Here is a 22,320-nt window from a genome sequence, read left to right on the forward strand (position 1 = left end):
TAAGTATTGAAGGAAGGCTCTCACAAAATATGGGCATGACTCCTCTGACTCCCCTGTAATCTTCTTGTATCCATCATGAAGGGAAAGAAGTGCACAACTAGTTGACTAAAAGAGTGGCTAATGAACCCACAGGCTTAAAAAAGAATAAAGTGTAGGTAGAGGAAAACTCTTCTATTAAATCACTTTAAAATGTTGGATGAAATATGACAGCTCTCCTTTTAAATTTATAGCTGAACTTTAAAGACTGTGAGAAAAACCCCAGAACCAATGATGAAGAACAAACTGAAAACAAAAGCAGTAAGCATATGACTTGATGCTTTGGCAGATAGGGAGAGAAATGTGTTATCTCAGTAACTAAAGGATTTAGCGTAGAATATAAAACCTGGTGGCTCAGAGGTTAAAGATTTTGCCTGGAATACAGGAGACCCGGGTTCGATCCCTGAGTCAGGAAGATCCCCTGGAGAAGGAAAATGGCAACCTACTCCAGTACTCTTGCCTGGAGAATCCCATGGAGGGAGGAGCCTGGTAGGCTACAGTGCATGGGGTCACAAAGAGTTGGACACAACTGAGCAAAAAGTAATAATAATAATAATAAAAAAACCTTAAGCCTGATTAAATTGAGTGTTGGGAATGAAGATCTCCTTGCTTTCCTTTCAATTCTCAACATAATCGCTGGAGTGAGATTTTAAAAATATAATTGAGATTATATCACCTCGCTTAAAATTCTCCAAAAGCTTCCTATTACAGTTGACATACAACCCAATCTCCTTGCTTTACCCTGCAAGCTCTAGATCATGAATTCTCAACCAGAATGATATTGCCCACAAAGGGGAAGAAACTGACTCTCTGTTTGGGAGGCGAAAAAGAAAATCTTAGCTTTAGAATGGTTTATGGCCTTCCAAAGCTCAACTGTATCTGAAAAAAATCTTATTCTTTAGAATTCAATTACTCTCACTGGGTTTTCTCAGATATAGCATGAGCAACATTGACATTGAGTTTATAGAAATATACAAGGTGTATGCAAGATCAGTGTTACAAAATAATAGCAAAAATAATGGCTATAACTGGAAGGCTTTCAAATCATTGCTCATTTCTGAAGTCATATCTTGAGAAGTGACCTATGTGAGCCTATTGGCTGCTATTGAAGGCCCTTATATATTGTCCTCTATGTCCTTGTATATAACTTGGGCTTTGAGCATTAAATAAAAATAGTATTTATTTAATTCTACAAAACTTATTCAGCATGTCATTTATTATGTCAAATGATGAAAAGAAAAAATGTCAATAATATATGAATGAACATCTAACAGCTAGTTAAAACTTATTTTCTCATATGAAGTAAAAGTTAAAAGTCAAATTCACTGAAAATACTTTTAAGAAATGTAAGAGCTAGAACAAATAATTTCACAATTTGTATGGAAATACAGAAAACCTCGAATAGCCAAAGCTATCTTGAGAAAGAAGAATGGAACTGGAGGAATCAACCTACCTGACTTCAGGCTCTACTACAAAGCCACAGTTATCAAGACAGTATGGTACTGGCACAAAGACAGAAATATAGATCAATGGAACAAAATAGAAAGCCCAGAGATAAATCCACACACATATGGACACCTTATCTTTGACAAAGGAGGCAAGAATATACAATGGATTAAAGTCAATCTCTTTAACAAGTGGTGCTGGGAAATCTGGTCAACCACTTGTAAAAGAGTGAAACTAGAACACTTTCTAACACCATACACAAAAATAAACTCCAAATGGATTAAAGATCTAAATGTAAGACCAGAAACTATAAAACTCCTAGAGGAGAACATAGGCAAAACACTCTCTGACATACATCACAGCAGGATCCTCTATGACCCACCTCCCAGAATATTGGAAATAAAAGCAAAAGTAAACAAATGGGACCTAATTAAACTTAAAAGCTTCTGCACAACAAAGGAAACTATCAACAAGGTGAAAAGACAGCCTTCAGAATGGGAGAAAATAATAGCAAATGAAGCAACTGACAAACAACTAATCTCAAAAATATACAAGCAACTCCTACAGCTCAACTCCAGAAAAATAAATGACCCAATCAAAAAATGGGCTAAAGAACTAAATAGACATTTCTCCAAAGAAGACATACAGATGGCTAACAAACACATGAAAAGATGCTCAACATCACTCATTATCAGAGAAATGCAAGTCAAAATAACTATGAGGTACCATTTCACACCAGTCAGAATGGCTGCGATCCAAAAGTCTACAAGCAATAAATGCTGGAGAGGGTGTGGAGAAAAGGGAAACCTCTTACACTGTTGGTGGGAATGCAAACTAGTATAGCCACTATGGAGAACAGTGTGGAGATTCCTTAAAAAACTGGAAATAGAACTGCCTTATGATCCAGCAATCCCACTGCTGGGCATACACACTGAGGAAATCAGAAGGGAAAGAGACACGTGTACCCCAATGTTAATTGCAGCACTGTTTATAATAGCCAGGACATGGAAGCAACCTAGATGTCCATCAGCAGATGAATGGATAAGAAAGCAGTGGTACATATACACAATGGAGTATTACTCAGCCATTAAAAAGAATACATTTGAATCAGTTCTAATGAGGTGGATGAAACTAGAGCCTATTATACAGAGTGAAGTAAGCCAGAAAGAAAAACACCAATACAGTATACTAACACATATATATGGAATTTAGAAAGATGCTAACAATAACCCTGTGTACGAGACAGCAAAAGAGACACTGATGTATAGAACAGTCTTATGGACTCTGTGGAAGAGGGAGAGGGTGGGAAGATTTGGGAGAATGGCATTGAAACATGTATAATATCATGTATGAAACGAGTTGCCAGTCCAGGTTCGATGCACGATACTGGATGCTTGGGGCTGGTGCACTGGGATGACACAGAGGGATGGTATGGGGAGGGGGGAGGGAGGAGGGTTCAGGATGGGGAACACATGTATACCTGTGGTGGATTCATTTTGATATTTGGCAAAACTAATACAATTTGTAAAGTTTAAAAATAAAATAAAATTTAAAAAAAATGTAAAATTTCAAGTGTTCTGCTTGTCTAGAAAAATAAGATTTGAAGTATTTTGTAAAGTTTGATTATACTGATATAAATATATATATATAGCTAATTTGCAGATTTTATACATTATAACTCATGTAAGTAAATAAATTCCATTAAGCCAATAAAAAATATAAAGTTACATGCTAAGAGTTTGCAAATTTCAAATTTAACTTCTACCTTCAAATTTTATTTATTCTTAACCCTACATAAGACTTACTATTTTTTATGTATGAGTGTATTTTTATGTGTAAAACACAGATGCACATACATTTATTAAACAGACTCTGCCATTTCAGATACCTTACATTTCAAGTATTGTTATTATTAAAACCCAGACTCAAATTGCTTTACTTATTCAGAAGTTTCTTATCTCATAACTTGGAGTCAGAACTAGGACTCCAGGAATGGTATGACCAGAAGCTAAATGAAATGACAAAGAGCTCAGAGTATTTTCATTTCCTCCTAAGCCATATTCAATGTGCTGGTTTTGTCCTCAGGCTGGTTACTGATTCCAACGGTCATATATAGAAATAGCATTGCCCTAAAGAAGAAAAGGAAACACCATTTTCTGTTTCCCTTAAGAATATTTTTTTTTTTCCTCAGAAGTACCTCATCATGTTTAATTGGCCAAGATTAGATCATATGCCAAATGCTAAGCCAACCACTTGCAGGGGGAGTAGCATTACCATGAATAGCCTAGAGTAAAATTTTAGAGTGGGATGAATGTTGGGAAATCAGTGGCCATGACCACCTATAGGTACATAATGTGTCATTAGGACAACAGTCTCCCTCTTTTGCCTAGTTTTGCTGTGGTCTTGTCTCTGTGCAGCTTTGTCCTCAGTCTCCAGACCATTGTAGGGTAAACTGAGCAGCTCGATCTTCATATCCTCTCAGGTTCACTCACGTCCAGTGGACAAGATCATTTACTTCACACCCAGCAGTTTGTGCAAAAATAGCATTGTGCTTCATTGACTCTGACTAGGTTGTATACCTAGTATAAAACAGTCACTTGGACAGTATTTCAGTGCTCTGAAAGGTCAGACTTAGGTTGTTCCCAAGAGGAAGAAGGACATATTATTACCAGAAAAAGTGTGATTGAATGCTAGGCTGCAAAGTGTTACAATTCAACACATTTTGCTGCGTATCATCCCTATGAATCATTCTTGCTATATATACATGTTAAAATATGTCTCCATTGTGTCAAATGTTATGCAGTCCTAAAACAGAATGAAACTGGGTCATTTGCACAGACATGGATGGACCTAGAGACTGTCATACAGAGTGAAGTCAAAAAGAGAAAAAAAATATTAACACATCTATGTGGAATCAATAAAAATGGTATAGATCATTTTATTTGCAAAACAGAAATAGATATACAGATACAGAGAGCAAATGTATGGATACCAAAGGGGAGAAAGGAGGCTTGGATGAGTTGGGAGATTGAGATTGACATATATAACTATTGATACTATATATAAAATAGATAACTAATGACAACCTATTGTATAAGTCAGGGAACTCCACTCAGTGCTCTGTGGTGACCTAAATGGGAAGGAAATAAAAAAAAAAGAGGGCATATCTGTATATGAATAGCTGATTCACTTTGCTGTACAGTAGAAACTAACAACATTGCAAAACAACTATATCCCCATACAAATTTTAAAAATTGTAGAAAATTAAATTCAACCTACAGTGACAGCAAGCAGAAAAGCAGAGGAGGCAGTAAGTAAGTGTGGGATTGTGGGATAAACAAGGGGGCATGAGGAAAGTTAAGGATTTGGATTTGTTCACTATTATCACTGTGGGTATGGTTTCATGGATGTATGCCTGTGTCAAACTCATCAAATTGTACACTTTAAAAATGAAAGTTTATTGTACGTCATTATACCTCAATAAAGCTCTTAAAATTTATTAATAAAAATGGAAAGGAGGAAAATTTTTTAAAAGCCTCCATGCATTCTTTCATCAATTACCAGTGAAATGTGAATTGTTACCATCTATTTTGAAAACATCCTTGTAAGAATAACTGCTTTTTTTTTAAATTTTAAGACAATAGACTATTGATTTTTGAAATTTAAATAAATTGGAAAGAAAATGTGTGCCCTTTTGTTTCTTCTTTTTAACAACATATTTGTGAGATTCATTCAAATTGTTGCATGCAGTTGTAGTTTACTCATTCTCAATCCTGTATGATAGTCCATTGTATGAATGGATATACCACAAATATGCCATCTACCATTTATGAAAATTTGGGTGATTTCCAGTGTGGAGCTATTATAAATAGTTGATATGAAAAGTAAGATGATAGGAAATAATTTCCCAACCAAGATATGGAGGACAACAGGTCCAAGAGACAGAGAATTTGGTGGATGTTTTCCCACTGAGGAAGTTTAACCACTCTAGAGGAAACTGCTGAAAGGCTTATCTCAGAAGAGGTTATGACACCCTATTGAAGCTAAGGATAATTGGAATCCAAAGTCCTGGCAAATCCCATTAATTTTTGGTTGGGACTCCAAGGAATAAAAGTTAGCCAGAAATAAACTCTCACATGAACTAAAGCATGTCTGAAATTTGCTTTCTATTAAAAAATGTGTATGAACTTTTATTTGCATCAGTTTTAGATATGAATTTTTTCATAATCGATATTAATATTTTATACTTTGATAATTGAATCAAATTTTTATTGATCTTTCCTTTTTAGTAATTATTTGAGCTTTGTTGCTTTGTTAACATTCAATCTATCACTTGATTCAGATATTATATGTATTTAATAACCACTAAACATTGAGTTTGTTTAGTTGGTTTTGAGTTAGTTTGTTGCATTTTACATTTTAATAAATCTATTGATATTAGAATAAATTTAGTGTAAAATTTTTCCTTCACATTTTTAAAGAATCATTCCAGCATTCCTTAAAGAATAATTCTTCATTGATTCTCCATCATTTTATCTAATTGGTTCTTATAAACTTATTTTTTCCTGAAGCTCTCTTTTCTGATAGACTAAATTACCAGCTATTGTGGAAACATAATCCCAATGTTCAGTAATGGGAGAAATTAAATTGTGGCCCCTGTAAAACTGAGTTTCATCGACCAAAGGCCATACATGCAGTAGGTGCTCAATAAATATTTGATGAATGAATAAGAGAAATAATGGTTTTCAGAATATTTAATATTTTAAGAAAATGCATAATCAATAAGGAAAAAAACCAGAGTATTAACTTGCCTATGCAAAGTGATCTTAGTTTTGTAAGATCCTAGAAAAAAATGACAAAACAAATAATGAGTGGTAGTATATGGCTGGGAACCCTAGGGAATGACAGCTAGAATTGCAGCTGATTATTTTCTTCATATCAATTTTCCAAGAGTTCCACAATGTTAACATTGTGGAGGAAATTCATTTGCAATAGAGTAAAAGTAAAAGAAAGGGGACTTAAGAATGGGAGAGGGAGAGGGTGGGAAGATTTGGGAGAATGGCATTGAAACATGTAAAATATCATGTATGAAACGAGATGCCAGTCCAGGTTCGATGCACGATACTGGATGCTTGGGGCTAGTGCACTAAGACGACCCAGAGGGATGGTATGGGGAGGGAGGAGGGAGGAGGGTTCAGGATGGGGAACACATGTATACCTGTGGCGGATTCATTTTGATATTTGGCAAAACTAATACAATTATGTAAAGTTTAAAAATAAAATAAAATTAAAAAAAAAAAAAAGAAATCAAGTCCAACCAGTAAGTCCAACCAGTAAGGTTGTTCTAGTGGTAAAGAGACTGCCAGCTAATGCAGGAGTTCCAAACTTTGGTCGGAAAGGGAGTCCGAAATGGCAACTGACTCTAGTATTTTTGCCCGGAAAACTCCATTGACAGAGCAGCCTGGTGGGCTACAATCCATGGGGACTCACACACCACTGAGCTCACACACTTACTTACAAGGAAAGCTTACATAGAGATTGGGTCAAGATGGCAGACTGAGCACATTTCTCCCTTTCTACCAAAAATCCTTGTAAATGATAGGAAAGGCACATTTTAGTATGAAAAATAACTACATAAGTGCACTGGGGGAAAGTAAAGACAAATTCCTAGTAGATGGAAAGCAGATGAAACAGGGATACTTACGGGATGGAGGTGGAGGTGCACAGGAGAAACAGGACCCTGAAACGGGGAGGAAAGAGGAGGGGGCAATAGGGAGAAGGATTACAGGCCCAGCTGCTTCAGATTTGGAAAAGGGGCGGGATCGGGAGACAAGTAGCACCTCCCATGCTCAGAGCAGCGGTGGGCTTAAGAGTTGAGGTGGGGCAGGCGGTGTTTGGCAGGAAGGGGAGGCTTCTCTCCTGGCAGGAAGCTGCGCTACGGAAAAAGGGAGGAGACTACTGCACCAGTAGCGGCTGGTGGGATCCCGATGTCGCAGAGGGGCAGCCGCCACCAAGAAAGAGGCGGAGGGCCTCAGAACAGAGTGCTGAAGACACCGCCGCCATCCTCCTCTCCTACTCCTCCGCCCTTCTGAAAGAGCTCCTCGACTAAGGATCCTCCCCTCCCAGCTGTTGCAAGCACCCAGCTCATCACCTGCCTATCCTGCTTGCAAACAGACTCACTGTAAAGGAAGCTGCGAGGTGTCCAATTTGCACACGTGAAGCCTGAGATCCCGGCGGTGGACGCCAGGAAAGGAAAGGCCATTGGTGGGCGCCGGGACAGAGAAGGGGTTTGGGATGGATTCCTGCCAGAGATAAGGGGTGGAGGCAGGCGCAGGGTGAGGCTAGGGTGGGAAGGGGGAGTGCAAGGGCAGTAGGAAAGGGGCATAGCGTTAGGAAGCAGGCAAGATATTGAAGATGAGCACAGGGAGCCGAGGGCACTGGGGGCCAAGAAAGCGAGTGGAGGTAGACAGGGGGCATGTGAGTAGCAGACTACTGGGATGTTCTGAGCAGGACGACAGTGAGTGAGGGCATGTGGGTCAGGGCTGTGGAGGGATATGGGGTTTTGCAGGGGATTCAGAATGGGTGTCAGTGGCGGTGACAGAGGCTGAGGTCTCTGAACAAGGACGTAGTCTGCCCCCTCCTGCAGAGTTCCTAAACCTAGGCAGCACCACTGCTGCTGCCGCTGTCGCTGCCGCCTTTCACCACAGCCTCAGGGAACCTAGAAGGAAGAGCACTTTCAGGCACACAGCCAGGATTTCCAGCATTACTGCCAGGCTCATGGGGAAATTTTAGGCACTGGCGCGGGGCACATGGAGACGTCGCTGTCGGCAGAACTTCACCTTATGGCATATTCAATGTTTCTCTCTTATCTTCTCTCCTCCTCCGGCAGACATGAAAACCCCCATCTCACAGGAGGCCGAAGGGCAGCAAACCAGGGCTGTTGCAGGAAAGGCCACTGGGTCTGCAAACATGATGAAGAAAAAAGCCTCCCAAAAGAAGCAGAGAGGCAGACCTTCGTCCCAGCCCCGCAGGAACATTGTGGGCTGCAGAATTTCACATGGATGGAAGGAAGGTGATGAACCAATCACTCAGTGGAAAGGAACTGTTCTGGATCAGGTGCCTATAAATCCTTCTCTTTATCTGGTGAAATATGATGGAATTGACTGTGTCTATGGACTGGAACTTCACAGAGATGAAAGAGTTTTGTCTCTTAAAATTCTTTCTGACAGGGTGGCATCAACTCAAGTCAGTGATGCAAACCTTGCAAATACCATAATTGGTAAAGCTGTGGAACATATGTTTGAGGATGAGCATGGTTCTAAGGATGAATGGAGAGGAATGGTCTTAGCCCAAGCACCGATCATGAAAGCCTGGTTTTATATTACCTATGAGAAAGACCCTGTCTTGTACATGTACCAACTTCTAGATGATTATAAAGAAGGAGACCTCCGTATCATGCCAGAGTCCAATGAGTCTCCTCTCGCAGAAAGGGAGCCAGGAGGAGTTGTAGATGGTCTGATAGGTAAACATGTGGAATATACCAAAGAAGATGGCTCCAAACGGATTGGAATGGTCATTCACCAAGTGGAAGCCAAACCCTCTGTTTATTTCATCAAGTTTGATGATGATTTCCATATCTATGTCTATGATTTGGTGAAAAAGTCCTAACTGTCAGGATAAACTTTGCCACATTTGTGAAAACAAATGCGTACTTTGTAGACATGCAAGATAATGTTACTTTTCAGTGTATTGAAAGCTTTAGGGTCCATGTTGATTCAACATCTTTGCCAGCATAAGTATTGTCTTGTTCTAAGAAATACAAATGTATGTGGTCATGAAATGCTGTGTAAGGAATTTTTCATGTTGAAAAGGTTGGGTGTGTTTGGTGGATGGAACATAAAAGGAAGGAGCAGCTGTAACATTTAGGCTGTGAATAAATTTCAGCTACTATCATAATCAGCCAAATAAAAATGAAATAGGACTTAGCTGGTTTGGGCTAGGGAGAGGAGAGGAGAATGAACTAGAGATGGGCTGTGGGGGAAAGGAAAAGGGAAGGTGGCTGCTTAAGAAAGGATGTGGGAAGGGGCTGGGAATGGAGAGGCTCCTAAGGGGAGGGTGACCTAAGAGTGGGAGGCAGCCAACTGGAAGAGGGTGAAGAATAACAGGGAGAGTGAAATCTTGGGGCTAAGAGGAAAAACGGACAGGATAAATTGAGTAAAGAGGGACACAAAGATGTTTAGAAGAGGTCCAGAGCAAGCGAGAGAAAGAAAAGTTGGCAGAGATCAGGGGAGAGACTAAAGGGACACTCCAGAAGGGAAGGGACACTGAGGAAGGAGGAATTCTAAGAAGAAAGACTGACAGAGGGAGTGAGAATAGAGAAAAAAGGGTATGAGGTGTGGAGCTTATGAGAGATGGAAAGACCCAAGAAAACTAGGCCCTCTGGCAGTATCCAAGTTGTCCTCCCTAGCTCTGTGCACAAAGGATGTGGCAACAAACAAACCACATGGATTGGAGCTTCCCTAGAGGGAGATTTTGACAGGACAGTCTCAAGAGTTAAGCAGAAACCAAGCTGATGCTGGGAGGGATTGGGGGCAGGAGGAGAAGGGGATGACAGCGCATGAGATGGCTGGATGGCATCACTGATTGGATGGATGTGAGTCTCAGTGAACTCCGGGAGATGGTGATGGACAGGGAGGCCTGGCGTGCTGCGATTCATGGGGTTGCAAAGAGCCGGACACGACTGAGCAACTGATCTGATCTGATCTGATTTGAAGTTTATACTTAAAAGACTTGTATTATATCAGGGACATCATGCCACACCTGCTGAGCAGAGCCCAGCCCTCAGCTTAAACACACTGCATGGTGCTCCATAGCAGAGGGGCTGTGGGCAGTTTCCTCGTAGTTTCCAGAGGACCCAGGAGCAAGAAATCTCAGACCTGAAGTTCTTGGTTTACTTCCCCTACACTGAATAAACAATTTTTTCAGGAATGAGTTAGTGGAGTTCTCAGAACATAAGAGATGTGCCACCTTGCATTTGGAAAGCATTTTATCCAGAAAAATGGAAACTTGCTCGACCCAGATATTGCACTCATCTCACTGCTCTTCATCCTCCGGGGCTATGCCTTGTGTCCTTACAGAAGAGAAGCAACAAAGGATTGAGCTTAAGGTTTCTCTCCAGGGCATGGGGAATACTTGACTGCCCGTGCTTCTCTCAGCCCCTGCCTGAAACCACAGGTATCCCACCCCTGTCCCCCTGCCTGTGCTTCACCAGATGGAGGTCTGCTGCCTCCAGAAACCCCATTCTGGCAATATCCCAACAAAACCAGTGCCTACTGACCCTTCACAGTACCTCCTGACTAGTCTTGCCCACTTCAAGCACACAGGGAACTGTGCTGGAAATGTGTGCAGCTCTATTTCCAGGTGAGATAGGTGGCATGGGCAGTTTAGCAGGGAGATGTGACTTTGTATAACTAAGTCCTTCGACTGTATGTGCCACATAGGTGGATGGTGGGAAGAGGGTGTGGTAATTCATAATAAATTCCCTCTGAGGTATGGTGTCCCAATACATGGGTCTTTGTCCTTCTCTTTCTTTCCTTCTCCCAGTTCAGCTGTGGGAAAAGCTTCAAAACTCTCTCTGGTTTTCCCACTACACACCCTTCACTGCCCTCAAAGAAACAATTCTGGTGTCTCTCTTTTGGCCATTAACTCCAGGCATAGCAGGTAGAGGAGGAGGCAGGGAGCTTCCCAGAGTGGAAAGAAGTTGGTAATTCCAGTTCATTCTCTCCACCCAACATGATCTGAAGCTGTTTGCCTCAAGAATTCCACAAGACAAGCCCACCTCACCAGAGCAAGGATAGGTTTTCTTTCATACATCACATAATTCAGTCTAGCAAACACCTGCAGGCCACTCATGGGCCAGTTTCAGCCCACTGTCATATTTTGGTTGATCTTCATATTTTTATCATTCTCCATTTTAAAATTAGCTATATAGACATTTGGGGGATTTCACATTTCAAAAATCCACATTCTTGGCTTGCCTGAGAAAACAAAACGATAGACCAAGGGTTGGGGCCCGCATTCCAACAAGGACACAAGCAGTTGACTCTGAGGAAGGGCTCAGCCCATTTTAAACTCAGAATACTCTCTCGAGTAGGCCATCCCCCTAGATGGCCTGCTTCACGCTAATAAAATGCTCAGATGTCCCCTGGAAGCATTTCCATTGGTAGCTTAGCCCTCCTTTGGCTTCCTTTAACCCCATTTGCTTTTTATTTTAGTTGCTTTATCTTCATCTCACAAATACTTACTTCAGGGTGGCTCTCTGCCAGGCAGTCTTCTAGACAGGAGCTTAGGATATGGTTATAAAAAGATAAAGTAATCTTACCCTCATGGAACTTTCATTGTAGTGTAGGAGACAGACAGTAGCCAAGAGACAAAAAGTAAAATATAAAGTATTTTCACACTGATAAATGTTAAGAAAGAAAAAATAAAGCAAAGAATGGGGGAACTGGAATTCCAGGGAGGAGGCTGAAATTGGATAGATAGGAAGTCCAGAGAGAGCCTCACTGAGAGCACAGTTTTTGAGTAAAGACCTGAAGGCATTGAGAGGACTAGCCCTGTCGTTGTCTAGGGAAGGAACATTCCAGCAAGAGGGACAACAAATGCTGAGGCCCAAGGCAAGAGTAGGCCTGACATGTTCAAGCCATATTGAGAATACCAACATGGCTGGAACTGAGTGAACAAGGTAGAGAATATCAAGGAAGTGAGTTCAGAGAAGTGATTCGGATCTGGGAGTAGAATGGAATTTGACTTTTACGCTGTGTGTGATGGGCAGAGGCACAACATTTTTTGTCTGATTTTTTAACCAGGACACTTTAGCAACTCTCGAGAATAATCTGTAATGGGGTACAAGACAGAGAGAGGAACATCAAATATTTCAGTGAAATACCTGATATTTGCCTATAAGAACTGGAAGTTGAATATAGGTTACATTTTAGGTGAGTAAGAATAGAATTTTTTTCAATAATAAGTGTGCATGTGTGCCGACTTAGTCACTTTAGTCCTGTCCAAATATTTGACACCAAGGATGGTAGTGCCCCAGGCTCATGTCTCCATGGAATTCTCCAGGCAAGAATACTGGAGTGGGTTGCCATTTCCTTCTCCAATGGAATCTTTCCGACTCAGGCATCAAACCCACATCTCTTATTTTTCTTGCATTGCAGGTGTTTTCTTTTCCACTAGAGCCACCTGTGCTAGTGGTAAAGAACCCATCTGCCAATGCAGGAGATGTAAGAGATGCATGTTTGATCCCTGAGTCAGGAAGATCCCCTGGAGGTGGGCATGGCAACTCACTCTCATATTCTAGCATGAAGAATCCCATGGACATAGGATCCTGGCAGGCTAGTCCACAGGGTCACAAAGAGTCTTCATGACTGAAGCAATTTAGCATGCATTCATGCACAGAGCCACCTGGGAAGCCTCAATAAACAGTGCAGGATTAATCTATTTTCCATTTGCCAGGGAATATACTCAAATCCCTTCACACCTTGCACACAAAATTAGTCCTGAATGGATAAAAAGTTAGTACTCAATTTAGGAAGTAGCATTTATAAAATATTAGAATAAAGTAGAAGAAAGTATTTATATTTTTACTATGGAAATGGTGAAAATTTTAACAACTATAATATTGACATATTGATGGAAATTTTGATAAATATTGTCATATTAAAATACAAATCCTCCAATTTGAAAAAATATCATGCTGTACAGTGGAAATTGTTATGATATACACCTTTCTATTCATCAGATCAACAACATGCATGAAGTTGAAAAATATTTGTTGTCAATCAGATAAAAAAAAAGTGAGAATTCCCATCCACTGCTAGGAGTTCTGTTGGAAATATGTTTGCCATTATCTAGTGAGTTTGATGGAGAAGGCAATGGCACCCCACTCCAGTACTCTTGCCTGGAAAATTCCATGGATGGAGGAGCCTGGTAGGCTGCAGTCCATGGAGTCGCTAGGAGTTGGACACGACTGAGCGACTTCACTTTCACTTTTCATTTTCATGCACTGGAGAGGGAAATGGCAACCCTCTCCAGTGTTCTTGCCTGGAGAATCCCAGGGACGGGGAGCCTGGTGGGCTGCTGTGTCTGGGGTTGAACAGAGTTGGACACGACTGAAGCAACTTAGCAGCAGCAGCAGCAGTGAGTTTGATGATGGCATATTTCCAACAGTTTTACTGTTGAAGGACAGTTCTGTATGGATCCCTCCCTACATTTTGCAAGCAAAGGAATGAATGGTTTTGGCTTGCCACTTTCCTTTGAGGGATGTTGGAATAACAAATATCTTTTTGAGATGGAATAGTGGTTCCTTCTATAGCAATGAGCAGGAATGCTTACTGCAGTATAATAAGTATGTCTTATTCTACAATAAGAGGAAGACATATTTACTGCCCATTATAAAAGATTACATTAATTAAAGTAGTTTCCTTTCCTCTAATGCTATCTATTGTGTATATACAATCCCTGTGTCCACTTACTGCCACCCTGTGATAAGTGGGACTCAGGGATTTAGAGTAAAACTGCTGATAAGGCTGACTGTAGCTGTTGCTGTAAATAATAAGCTGTTAATGAGGAGTAATTGAGGAAATTGCTGCAAGATGAGTACCAGGAAATACATACAAAGACAGGCTTTAATCATGCGTTATTTCTTTTTTCTTAATTTTAATTTTTAATTAGAAGATAACTTACAATATTGTGATGCTTTCTGCCATACATCAACATGAATTGGTCATAGGTATGCATATGTCCCCTCCCTTTTGAACATCCTGCACACCTCCCTACTCATCCCATTCCTCTAGATTGTCACAAAGCACTGGCTTTTGGTTCCCTGTGTTATACAGCAAATTCCTACTGGCTATCTATTCTACATATGGTAATATGTTTCAATGCTACTCTCTCAAATCATCCCACCCTTTCCTTATCCACTGTGTCCAAAAGTCTTTATGTCTGCATCTCCTTTGCTGCCCTGCAAGTAGAATCATCAGTATTATCTTTCTAGATTCTATACATATGCATTAATATATTCATGCATTATTTCTTGATAATTCAACTCCAGTTGAAAGTTGTTCCTCAATCTAGTCATTAACTTCAGGTCCACTCCATGACAACAAATAGTCCTAAGATTAATCCTAAGTAAGCAGAAGTTTTTGTATCCTTTCATATAACAGTGACAGAGACACACAGAGACCCAGAGTTAAAGGAAGGAAAGAACAAGCACCCTAAGCACAAACTGGAGAATCCTTGGAACTTTTGGTAGTTGGCTTGGGATATGAGAGGGCTGGATAAACAATTACTGTAAATGAAGAATGTAAACAGCTGGCTTACTCAACCACAGCTGCTATAAGTAGAAAAATTATTAGAGATGACACTGAGTCCTTTCTGTCCCTAATGGAGATCAGATGTCATATGCACTTATCTGAGTAGGCTGGAGAATTTTGGTGAGGAGAGAGAATCAAATTTGGTGGCTTTGGTAGATATGGATGTCCAAATTACTATTGTACAGGACCTGTGGAGGGGAACAGCATCTAGATTTGTGTTATAGGTTTTGCCCAGGTTTAGAATAGGGAAAACTTGAATATAAAACTTGAATAAAACCATTTGTGCAAATTCTGTGCAATCTCAGTGTTACCTTCATATCTGAATATATAGTAGGAAATAATGCTTGTATTTTCCTGTCCCATAAGTGCTAGATGAAACTCAGCCACATGTAGAGAAGTATTAGGGAAACATAAATTGTTCCACCAGTAGCCTCTCTGGCTCATCCTGGGTGGTTTCACACACAGAGTATAGAATCCCAGGAGGAATAAAAAATTCACAGCCATGATTAAATATTACTTAAAGGAAGCAATGGGAGTAAGAAATGAAAGATCTGTATACAAAAGCCATGCATGCACAGTATAAAAGTCTAAGAAGAGCTGAAGGTTTATAGTGGATTATTGTCAGGTAAATTCAATTGTCTCTTCTATCATCTCAGCTGTTCCATACAATGTGACTCTAACTGAATCTATTACACACACTATCTTGAACATTGGCAGCACCTTCTTTGCCATACTATTGGCACCTGATGATCAAATCTGTTCACATTTATGTGACAAGGCATCTCATATATGTTTTCTTGTACTCCTCTTGGTTACCTAATCTTCTTTGCCATTTGTGAAAATCAGATAGTTTAGAATTTAATGTATTTATTGTTGTTCAGTCACTCAGTCGTGTCTGACTCTGCGACCCCATGGACTACAACATGCCAGACTTCCCTGCCCTTCACTATAAGTAAGGACTCTGATTTATAGTTTTCACATATATGCATGATGTCCTGATGGTTGGCTTTCGAAAGCTTCAGTTTTAAAAGTATTGATTTCCTAGGAAGAGTGCTTGAAAACCTTCAACAGAATTCAGTAGTCTGCTTGCCTAGTAACGTTTCTTGGGACTTTGCAGGCAGATTCACAGTACTAGTCCTTAGGCAGTCAAGGAAAATTTGTTGTCTATTCATCCCCCTACCACTAAAAAGGAGGACTATCATTAAGCTGGATCCCTCAGATATTGAAGAGTTTGTGATTCTTTGAAAATTCTGCTTGGTCCTATATATTGGCTAACCCATAAATTACCATCTTTTGAGTGGGGCCCAAAACAACATTCTGCTGTGGAAACTGTCTCTCAAGCTGTGTCATACTCAGTATGTTTGGGGCCCTACATTCATACTGACCAAGTTGAGATTTAAGGCCCTGTAACTGATGATTTTCTGATTGGAGTCTCTGGCAGAGGGAAACATTCTTTGCCAGGAGGTGTGCTTTGGGATTCTGGACTTAGCTTCTCCTTGATATGTATGTTAAATATATCCCTATAGAAAGCATCTGTTTTCAAAACTGAACACCTACACCATGGAGGCCTTGTGTCTCTATAGCCTTTTTTTCCCTTTTTGTGATAGATAATTCCAACTTACCATTTATAATGGTGGGAAAAGATAAGTCTTGCTTGTCAGAGGTAAATAGTATATTTAATACTTACCTGGCCTCAACCTGATGGCATATGGACTTTACATGAAAAAGTGGGTACTACACCTTCAGGGAAGCTCTATTAACCACTCTGCCACTTGAAGTAAAACTGCTAGCTAAGTGAGGTCTTGATTCATTTAGAGGTTCAACTTATCCCTAGGCCTGATTCACTGATGGTTTGGATAAGTTGAAACCTAGTGGTGTCTACTATATTGCTATGTATGTTTAATCTCACTACCAGCTAAACAGAATTGAAAGCAGATCGTGGTCACTGTCCTCAGTGTTCAGACTGAAGGGCACTTGCATAGGTCTTGGTACTACTCTAGAAGAAGTTTGTCCTATTTTAACGACTAGTTTTTGGTCTACCATTTGGAAAGTTACCGACTTGTAGACTGAAGACTTCAAACTATAGAATCAGAGGAATGAGACTGCCAAGATGGTGACAGATTGTCCCAACTTCACTCCCACTCACAAGAAGAAAAACTACTCATGGACAAAACACCACTGAGAAAATAATAGAACATGAATAAGGCTGAAGCAGCCCTCCTGTACCACAGAGACCAAAACAGTGCACAATAGAAGATTAAAAGAAGTGACTACATGCTGATTGCATTGCCAGTCCTTCAGGCTGGCACTGTACCACACTGAGAGATTTCCCCAAGACTAAAGTCCCTCCAGTGAGAAAGAGTGCCCAGGGTAGGTACCCAGGTCCCAGCATTATAGATTGCTTTTTGGGAGTCCCTGTTTTGGTCCTGCCTCACAGGGATTGAGAAGAAATGTGCATGGCTTGCCCACTGAGACTCTAGTTGTGAGGATAAGTGGGGAGGATTGCAACAACCACCACATTGATCTTGGCAGACTGAGTTCCTACCCATAGCACCTATGTAGTCATCCCAATCAGCAGATTTTCTCATCTGCAGAAAGCAGACTGTAGTGCAGTCTGACCAGGAAACCTGGCCAAGGGCAGATCTTGCTGATTCAAGTCCTTAAACAAAAAGTTTTGCTGGATCTAGAATTCTGCCCACCCTCTACCCAGATAGGGAAGATAGTCATAGACCAGCCCATGACTGAGTGTAGCTACTGGCCATTTCTTGAGGAGGAAGCATAACTAGGAGCACCTGGCAGGCTTCTTGGACCCAACTTCCCTGCACCATCAGCTGAGGAGCTAATCAATTGCCTCACATAGTGCTGAGTGAAACTCCCAGCTCCACCCAACAAGAAAATCTGGACAGAACACCTGGAGAGCTCGGAAGCCCAGCAACACTTGATCAGAGAGCCCAGCAAGAGAGTTGATCATCCACAGAGAAAAATCAGTGTTTCAGTTCAGCCAGAGAATTGGGGTGTGTCCACTTGAGTAAAGACCACGGAGTCTTGTTGACTTCGAAGTGGGTTTTCCCACTCTGCCCAGGCAGGAAAGCAAAGTCATAGCCCTACCCATTGCTAAATAGAGTTTTCAGTCTTCCCAACAAGGGAACCTAACAGAGCACACAGGAAATGCTCTAGCTTATCCAACATCCTGCTTACGGTTGCACTCAAACAGAGACCACAGACTGATTTTTCCCAACTTCAGAGAAAAACTTGTGACCATCTCTGGCCAGGGAATTCAGTGCACAGTCTTGCATAATTCAGGTTCCTAAACAATGAACCATGCAGAACTTGGAGCCTTTTCAGCTGCCCCACTAGGCAGGGAAACAGTTTTTGTCCCACCTACTGCTGAGTATGGTACTGAGTCCTGGTGATCTAGGAAGCCTGACCAGAGAACACAGGCAACTGCAGAGCCTGACATACAGCCTTGCTTGGACAAACAATAGAGCCAGCAATCATATACAACTTTTCTCAGTCAGTATTACCCACCTTAACCTCAGAGCTTGGCAGTGGCCTCACCCCAAAACAGACCTTGGTAGCAGACTCTACATGCCTGAGGATATAACCAGCAGATATGTACAGAAACCCAACTAAAAAATAACTGTATCTTTCGAAAAGAACCTATAAAGTCTGGAAGAGGAAGCTGCTTACCCAACCACACAGATGCCAACATAGGAATCAAGGTTCATAAAAAATTAGAAAAACACAATAACATCAAAAGTGAAAGTCGTTCAGTTGTGACTCTTTGTGATCCCATGGACTATAGCCGCCCCCGCCCCCCCCCCCCCCCCCCGGCTCTTCTGTCTATAGGGATTCTCCAGACAAGGATACTGGAGTGGGTTGCCATGCCCTCCTCCAGGGGGATAACATCAAAGAAAATAATAAATCTCCAAGAAATGACCTAAAGAAATGAAGTTTTAAGCCAGCTTTTTCACTCTCCTCTTTCACCCTCATCAAGATGTTCTTTAGTTCCTCTTTGCTTTCTGCCATTAGAGTTGTATCATCTGCATATCTGAGGTTGTTGATATTTCTCCGAGCAATCTTGATTCCAGCTAGTGAGTCATCCAGCCTGACATTTTGCATGATGTACTGTGCATATAAGGGGCTTGTCTGGTGGCTCAGACAGTAAAGAGTCTGCCTGCAATGCAGGAGACTTGAGTTCGATCCCTGGGTCAGGATGATGCCCTGGAGAAAGAAAAACCCACTCCAGTATCCTTGCCTGGAAAATCCTATGGACAGAGGAGTTTTCAAGGCTACAGTCCATGGGGTCACAAAGAGTCGGACATGATGGAGAAACTCCACTTCAATTCATTATACAAATAAGTTAAATTAGCAGGGTAACAGTATACAGCCTTGATGTACTCCTTTCCCAATTTTGAATGAACCTCCAGTTCCAAGTCTTGTTCTAAATATCGCTTCTCAACCAGACAAAAAATTAACAAATCTCCTAAAGAAGTTTAGTAAACTACAAAAATATACAGTTAAGTGAAATTAAGAAAACAATTCATGAACAAAACAGGAAGTTTAACAAAGAATTAGACAATACTAAAAAGACAAAAACCAGAAAAGCTGGAGCTCCAAAATACAATGACAAAAGCGAGGAATTCAACAGAGAGCTTCAAGAACAGACTTGAACATGTAAAAGAAAGAATCAGTGATCTAGAAAACAGAACTTTATAAATTATCCAGAGGAGCAAAATGAAAAAAAAGAATTAAAAAAGTGAGGAAAGCCATTGTGACTTATGGGACACAAACAAAAGAAACAATGTTTACATTATGAGAATTCCACAAGGAAAAAAAGAAAGATAAAAGGACAAAAAGTGTATTATTAGTAAAAGCAAAAATGGCTAAAATCTTTCCAAACCTGAGGAGAAAGATGAACATCCAGATTTATGAGGCTCAAAAGACCCCAAATATATTGAACTTGAATAAAGCTATGCTGAGAGATTATAATTAAATTGTTAAAAGTGAAGATAATAATTTTTTGAAAGAAACAAGAAAAGTTACATATAAGGAGACTCCTCCACCCTAAATACTATGGATAAATTTCTTTTTTTTTAATTAAGTCATTTAATTGTATCATAATTATTTTGCAATATTGTGATGGTTTCTTCCATGCATCAACATGAATCAGCCACAGGTATACATTTGTACCCCCATTCTGAACCCTCCCCCACTTCCCTCTCCACCCTACCCAGAGCATCAGCTTTGGGTGCCCTGCTTCATGCATCAAACTTACACTGGTCATCTATTTTATATATGGTTATATACATGTTTCAATGCTCTTCTCTCAAGTCATCCCACACCTGCCTTCTCCCACTGAGTCCAAAAGTCTATTCTTTACATCTGTGTCTCCTTTGCTGCCCTGCATGTAGGATCATCAGTACCACCTTTCTAAATTCCATATATATGCATTAATATACAGTGTCTGTCTTTCTATTTCTTAGTTACTTCACTTTGTATAATAGGCTCCAGGTTCATCCACCTCATTAAAACTGACTCAAATTCCTTTTTATAGCTGAGTAATATTCCATTGTGTATATGTACCAGAACTTCCTTATCCATTCATCTGCCAATGGACATCTATGTTGCTTCCATGTCCTAGTTATTGTAAACAGTGCTGCAATGAACATTGGAGTACATGCGTCTCTTTCAATTCTGGTTTCCTTGGGGTGTATGCCCAGCAATGGGATTGCTGTGTCATATGGCAGTTCTAATCCCAGGTTTTTAAAGAATTTCCACACTGTTCTCCATAGTGGCTGTACCAGTTTGCATTCCTACTAAAGTGTAAGAGGGTTCCCTTTTGTCCACACCTTCTCCAGCATTTACTGTTTATAAACTTTCTGATGATGGCCATTCTGACTGGTGGGAGATGATAACTCATTGTGATTTTGATTTCCATTTCTCTAATAATGAGTGATATTCAGGATCTTTTTATGTATTTATTAGCCATCTGGTTGTCTTCTTTGGAGAAGCATCTATTTAGATCTCTTGCCAACTTTTTGATTGAGTTGTTTGTTTTTCTAGTATTAAGCTGCATGAGCTGCTTGTATATTTTGGACATTAATTCTTTATCAGTTGTTTTGTTTGCTATTATTTTCTCCCATTCTGAGGGCTGTCTTTTCACCTTGCTTATAGTTTTCCTGCAGGATAGAATAATCCAACCTATAAGGGAGTGAGTCCCTTGGACTCCCTGAGTGCCATACAGGTGCTACTGGTGGGAAGGGTGGGTGGTAAGGTTGCTCATTTTCTCTACCTTCTGCCTAGTCAGAGGAATGCCATCATCTCCCATACCCTATACTTCACTAACCATTCCTGGATACTATCCCTGGCCTTTGGGGTGTGGGGGGGGGGATTAGCAGCTATGCCAGTAAGCTCAGTGGATGTATGTTCTCTTATCATGAATGTTCTTGAGTTGTGGATGCTCCACCATTAGAGTTGTTGTGCCTTTTCTTTCCTCTGTATTAGGGGTCTGATGGCATGAGGAGTTTTTTCTGTTTCACTGTGAATTACCATAGCATCTTCCACTTTGCTCTTCTCACTTTTCCAGGGATTCCACCTTCTAGTGTCACAATAAGGCTTTCTCATGAGCACTTAGGCCTTAAGCCATAGCAGACTTCATCCACCTGGCTTTGCAAAACAACATTCTAAAGTATCCAAATTAATTTGTTGCTGTTAATATCTCACCCTGTCAGCTCAGCCTGAATCCAGAAAAATAGTGGATGACTACACTTCCTTCTCTACCCTCAGCTCTTATTCCAACTTTCTAACTGGAGCCTCAGCGTCTAGTTGGGCATCAGTTACTAGTCAAACTCCTCAGTAGAGGCCAGTCTGTTGCAGCAGCCATTCATTTTCCTTCTTGGCCACAGCATGTGATGCCAAGTTCCATAATGCCCTAAATAAATTGGCATTTGGGGGCATATCAATATTCATAAACATGTAACATGCAGGCCATTCATCCCCACATAGTCAACACAGTATTTCAACCACAGATTCCTCTTTCACAAAACCCATATCTTCAGTCTCCTGACTGGTTCACCAAGTGTTGGTTTGCATCCTCAGAAATTTCCTAGGTGAAATTCAAAACTGACCTCTCTACATGGTGGGGAAGGAGAGACTGAAGAAAAAGGAAGATCACTCCAGATTGATAGGTATCAGGTTGAATAACAAGGCAATTTGTATATGAGACTTGTCCTATATGGCTGCAAGATTAGTAGATCTTCAAACCTGCCCACGAAAATCTTGAAAGTTTATATAGGGAACTTAATGAGATTCAGGCATGTATACAATCCAGATGTCCTCAAAAAAATACTACTCTCTCAAGGTTTCATCTTTGAAATGGCTCTCAGTGTGAGAACAGTGGGTGCAGCATGCATTCCAAATGACAGAAATGAGGTAAGGAAACTCTGATACCTGGGTCCAC

At 40.6% G+C, this 22,320-nt stretch overlaps 1 protein-coding gene and 1 long non-coding RNA gene across 3 annotated transcripts in view; one reads left to right on the forward strand and one right to left on the reverse strand.

Annotated features, from left to right (window-relative positions):
• The window catches only part of LOC147340278 (uncharacterized), a 64,115-nt gene extending 56,723 nt beyond the window's left edge, over positions 1–7,392 (reverse strand). Inside the window, exons 1-2 of one of the 2 annotated variants that reach the window (XR_015159935.1) lie at positions 7,187–7,392; positions 4,392–4,612 (exon numbers count right to left, since the gene is read on the reverse strand). This is a non-coding gene — a long non-coding RNA (uncharacterized LOC147340278). Of the gene's footprint in view, positions 1–4,391; positions 4,613–7,186 lie in introns of those variants that run through there. The other variant, XR_015159934.1, reaches the window with a different exon arrangement.
• Positions 7,393–7,606: 214 nt separating this feature from the next.
• LOC147340281 (spindlin-2) lies at positions 7,607–9,322 on the forward strand. Its single transcript, XM_086390153.1, has 2 exons — positions 7,607–7,746; positions 8,372–9,322. The coding sequence occupies exon 2, from the start codon at positions 8,374–8,376 to the stop codon at positions 9,148–9,150; it is 777 nt and encodes a 258-aa protein (XP_086246279.1). The 5' UTR covers positions 7,607–7,746; positions 8,372–8,373; the 3' UTR covers positions 9,151–9,322.
• Positions 9,323–22,320: the final 12,998 nt, after the last annotated feature.

The sequence above is a fragment of the Bos grunniens genome, chromosome X, assembly GCF_055505025.1.
Source record: "Bos grunniens cultivar Pamir isolate PY7600 chromosome X, Bosgru_T2T1.0, whole genome shotgun sequence".
Lineage (NCBI taxonomy): Eukaryota > Metazoa > Chordata > Mammalia > Artiodactyla > Bovidae > Bos > Bos grunniens.

Excerpts from the sequence above, each read along its gene's own strand:
- LOC147340281 (XM_086390153.1), top strand. The coding sequence starts at position 8,374 with ATGAAAACCCCCATCTCACAGGAGGCCGAAGGGCAGCAAACCAGGGCT.